Source organism: Pterocles gutturalis, unplaced genomic scaffold, assembly GCF_000699245.1.
Source record: "Pterocles gutturalis isolate BGI_N339 unplaced genomic scaffold, ASM69924v1 scaffold22163, whole genome shotgun sequence".
NCBI lineage: Eukaryota > Metazoa > Chordata > Aves > Pterocliformes > Pteroclidae > Pterocles > Pterocles gutturalis.
Window position 1 is genome coordinate 515 of NW_010121028.1, and position 5,056 is coordinate 5,570.

General features: G+C 55.3%; 1 protein-coding gene across 1 annotated transcript; it reads left to right on the top strand.

Moving 5' to 3' along the window:
* Positions 1–272: 272 nt before the first annotated feature.
* On the top strand, positions 273–4,790 carry LOC104464416 (olfactomedin-like protein 2B; the record flags this gene model as incomplete). Its single annotated transcript, XM_010077112.1, has 2 exons — positions 273–536; positions 4,683–4,790. Coding segments are annotated over 2 exons (372 nt in total), but the record flags the coding sequence as incomplete, so codon positions are not given.
* Between the last annotated feature and the right edge of the window lie 266 nt (positions 4,791–5,056).

The following is a 5,056-nucleotide window of genomic DNA, read 5'->3' on the forward strand; positions in this document are numbered from 1 at the left end:
CAAAGCAGCTAGGTCCATTTTATGCAAAGTGTAATAAAAAGTACCCTATTGGAAGAAGTCAGTTTTTATTCCCCGTGTAGGTAGGGATCAGAAAGCTCTGTGCTCCCTAGAGAACTTTTTGCTCAGCAGATTTTGGAAGAGCCCCCCAGTTTCCTTGAGGTTCAGGGTGTCCAAAGTGTCGTTGTTTGGACCTCGAAGTCCCAGGTGTTCTTGTCCCTTGTTGGGTGAGTGTAGAGCGAGACGTTGGCTAAGTGCCGGGGGCCTGTGCTCAGCTGTTAGGTGACTACGACAAGGTGAAGGCTGTGTCCGAAGGCTCCGACTGTCGCTGCAAATGCCTGGTCAGACCCCTGGGCCGCGGTGCCTGCCAGAGGATTAACGAAGGCGCTTTCAGAGCAGAGGACTTTTACACGGTGGAAACCATCACGTCAGGACCCAGCTGCAAGTGTGCGTGCGTGGCCCCCCCCTCAGCGCTCAATCCCTGCGAGGGGGACTTCAGGCTGAAGAAGCTGCGGGAGGCGGAGAGCAGCGACCTGAAGGTAGGAGAGCAGCTTGAATTCGGGGCTCTTTTGGGAGAAGATCTTCTGAAGCCTTTTCTTTCTGGGCTTTTTCTATTAAACTTTTTCCTAAGCTTTTTTCTAAAAGAATTCTGTAGTTGCTTTTATATCTGCACATTTTATACAAAAACCAAGCTCAGCTTAAGGGATTGCTTTGAGCAGCTGCAGTGGATGATTCACCCGGTTCATCCCGCGCTGCCTGGCGTCTGCCACGGCTGCCTGCGCTGGAAGTCCAGAGGGACGGGGATGCTCTCTGCCCTTTGTCCAGTGCTAAGTGTCCCTGGGGGGGACAGCTCAGCAGCTGCCAGCTCTTGTTCCTGTTGCAGAGAGGGGCTTCCTCTCTAAACACACTAAAAGCTGTTTTGGCTTCCATGGGCCAAAAGCCGCGGATACGTCAGTGTGAGGGCGTGTTACGCAGCTGGCTGATGGCAGGAGGGCTTTTGTTGTTTTAAACGTTGACACTTCTATACTGTTTAGTATTTTTATCTCTTTAGTAATACGTACCTCTTTTCCAAATGTGACTGTTCTAAGTACTCATGGCTTTTACTGGATGCCTACTTCTGCTGGTCTAGCAGCTGGCAGCAGACCCCGCTAGGGTTTCCAGTTTGTTACTGGAAAACCCTGGGTAGCGTAGCAGAAATCCTCCCCAGAGGGCCGCTGGCTTTGGTCCAGCCCTGGGGAGTCCCCAGAGCAGAGGGCTGAGTGTTGGTGGCACTGGTGTGGGTGGTGATGGGATGCGCCCCAGGGCAGTGCTGCCAGTCCCTCAGGTGGAAGGTGGGTGGTGCGGAGGGTGCTGCAGGGCAGCCTGCCGCTGGGGCCACCACGGGTGGGTTTGTTCTAATTAATTTGGAGCTGGAGGATGTGTTTCATCTTGTCTGACTGCAGACAGTTAGCAGCTTCTTGTCCAAGCTCCCCTGCAGCTAGGGAAGATAAACAGGCACAGGCAGATAATCCATCATTTCGGGGAAGGAGGAGTCCCAGTCTGGAGCTGTTTGGTGGTCCCTCGCCCGCAGGAGAAGCTAGGATGTCCCACTTGGCCTTAGCTGAGGAACCGTGAGCTCTCTGCGGTTAGAGGAGGGGACACTCTCTGGGATGACAGAGCCACCCCTGAAGTCCCTCACCCCGAGGCAGGCAGAGCTGGCTCCTCTGTCCCCTTGGAGCCGGTCAGGCTCCGGGAGGAGCAGAGCGGCGTGGCTGGCTGCGCCCTTGGCTCCTGCTGCCTCTTCCCACCGGGGAGCTGCTCCCAGCCAGCTGTGGTGTGAAAGCCTGTCCTCTAGGAACTGGCCCAGGCTCCCCCACTCCTTTCCAAGGATCCGCAGCCAAACGATTTCACAAGATTTATCCAAATATACACACGCGGGGTTTTTCTTTGCTGCAAAAGTCAAACCCTAGGAGTTGTGAAAACAAGCTTACTTTTTCACTAAGCCACGACCCTCCTGGGATCGGGCTTGCTGGGAACAGCCACCGCTAGGAGAAGCCAGGAGGCAGGAGAGGACACAGCTCGGGTTCCGATGTGACTCATGGAGGAGCAGCTCCCACGCTCTCAGCAGGGGACCGGGAGGGACGGGTCAGGCCCCCTCGCTGCTCCTAACACCCTGTTGTGGTTTAACCCTGCCCAGCAATGAGCCCCACACAGCCGCTCGCTCACTGTCCTCCGTTGGGATGGGGGGAGAGAATCAGAAGAGTAAAAGGAAGAAAACTCATGGGTTGAGATCAAAACAGTTTAACAGGTAAAACAAAAGCCGCACAAGCAAAGCAAAACAAGGAGTCCGTTCACCACTTCCTATGGGCAGGCAGCTGTTCAGCCATCTCTAGAACAGCAGGGCTCCGTCACATGTAACGGTTACTTGGGAAGACAGACACCATCACCCCAAATGTCTACCCCCTTCCTTTTACTTCGCCCAGATTCATATGCTGAGCATGATGCCATATGGTGTGGGATATCCCTTTGGTCAGCGGGGGTCAGCTGTCCCAGATGTGTCCCTCCCAGCTTCTTGTGCACCCCCAGCTACTTGCTGATGGGGTGGGGTGAGGAGCAGAAAAGGCCTGACATCTCTGCGTTATCAACACTGTTTCCAGCACAAATCCCAAACACAGCCCCATACCAGCTGCTATGAAGGAAATTATCCCAGCCCAAACCAGTACACAGCCCCCGGGGTTTTACTCTCCTTACAGGGCTGATGAGCATCGTTCTTGGCCAGTCCAGCAGTGAGAAGCACATAGACACAGTTGTGCTCTGTGTCTGTTGTGCTTTACCTGGCTTTTTTATGCTCTGACTCCAAGGCCCTGGATATTCCACGGGTGGGAGGGCTGTGGGCAGGTCCCCGAAATGAGAGCCCTCCATGAGGACGGGCAGGCTGGAGGATGTGTCCCTGAGGGACCAGCGGGGAAGGCAGCAAGCAGATGAGCTCAGGCAGCAGGAGCATAGCGCTGGGGGTTTCGGTCCTGTTTCTGCCTTTAATAAGGTCCCGTGGGAGTGCATGGACCCCCCGACAGTGAGAGCCAAAACTTGCAGTAGGTGAAGGGAAGGAGACAGAGCGAGTTGGTGCGTGCATCAGCGTGGTCTATTGGGGAGCATCAGCTTGGGGAGCATCAGCTTGGGATTGGGAGGGCTAGCTGGCTCTAAGAAGATCTATTTCTGTGACATCGCAGCTTGCTACTCCTCTGCTTGTGGGCGTGGGGTGTGTTTTGGGGGTCTCGGGTGCAGAGTCTGTGCAAGGAGGCTGTGCTGGGGAAGATTTGGAAGGTGGTTCTTCAGTCTGCAGCCTTTGTGCGTTGATGGAAATTGTCCAGCCTGGAAGGAAGGCGCAGGTCTCCAGTGGCTGTCTGGCAGGTTGTGAGCATTGTATTGGTTGTCTCCGGCCAGTTCTCGGTGGAAAATGGATGCACAGCCATAAAACAGCCCTTGTCTCTTAATGCTGCCATTTTATCTGGCCCCAGAATCTTTCCTTTGCTGTCAGCCCCGTAGGGAGGCTGCAGAGGCTGGGGTGGAAACTGCGAGTGCTGCCAGCAGCCTTGCCTGCGCTGCTCCCATGTTTATGGAGCTCTGTCGACCAGTTTGTAGCTGCTGGGTGAGTGTGTCACTGCCTTGTAGTAATTCCCATGCACTAAAAATACTTCTCAGCCGTCCAGGCTATAAGGTCTGCGGTGCCACACTGTCCCTGTGGGGACACACGGGACTGGAGGGAGCAGGCAGGTGTGGGAGCGGAGGCAGGGAACAGCCGGGATCCCTCCCCTCCAGCCTGTGCTGGCACCAGGGCATGGCTCGGCATTTGCCCAGCTGCATGGAGGTGCCACTGACTCGCTCCTCCAGCGTGCCCAGGAGCAGGCTGGGTCCATGCAACGCTGGCGCTTGCTCAGCCCTGTCCTCTGCAGAGAAGCACCAGGGACCACAGGAAATACAGAGCAAGGCTGTTGCCCGTGCCCATGATGCCCATGGCTTGTCCAGGGTCTGCTCCCCAGGACTGGTAAGCAGGGGCTGGTGTTGGGCAGGACGTGGGGACGCAGCCCTTCCTGCTGTGGGAATGGGGAGTCGCGTCTGTCATGTCCCTGAGATGGGGGCTGGAGGAGATGGCAGCATCCCTCTGATAAAGGTATTCTCCAGGGAAGCAAACTGTTTCCAGGCTGGAAATGAATTTCGGCTGCTTTGCTCTTGCATTTGTGGACGTTTTAAAACTTTTTAAACAAGTTTCTTCTTGTTCCAGGAAAAAAACCCATGGGATGGCACAAACTCAGAGTCTCATCCCAAACTCACTTTTATTTGAGCTGCCATTTGCTTGTTGCCTCTTTTGTCACCAGTCACATCACTGGAGGGGTAGTTATGCCTCTGGGCTTGTGAGAGAGCTTGCCCAGAGCTGGCAAGGAGGGCAGTGCTTCTCCTCACCCTGCTTATGGACCCCCAGCGCCAAGCACATGCTCCCGAAGCTCTGCAGAGGTGGCGGGCATTGCTCTGCACTGTGCTCTGACCGGGCAGCAATGCAGCAGGGCTGGCAAAGGAAAAACTTGTGTTTGAATAAACTTCTTGCATTCAGTTGTGTGCATTGCCCTTGACTTTTTGGCTGTAGAAAGCATGTGGGGTACTTTACAGCACATGCCTCTGACTGACGGTGCGCTCCCCTTGCCTTGCAGCTGTCCTCCATCGTTGAGATGCTGGAAAGTGCCTTCTACGGCTTGGACCTTCTGAAGCTGCACTCGGTCACAACCAAGCTGGTGGGTCGGGTGGAAAAGCTCGAGGAGGTAAGATGAGTCCTGCTCTGAGATGAGTCCTGCTCTCCTTCGAGGCTGCTGCCTTCGGTGGGACTTGCCTGAGATCAGGTTCTTGGTACCCGGGGTTCATCCAGAGCCTCGCTCTTTCGGGAAGACACGTTAATGATCTCTGGTGAAACTGAACTAGACCAGACAGGACTCTCCAAACGAGACCAGACCAGAGTCTCCAGGGCTCCTTGCAGGCAGTGCCCAGGGCATTGCCACCCCCTCAGCCCCCCTGACCCTCTCCAGTTTCT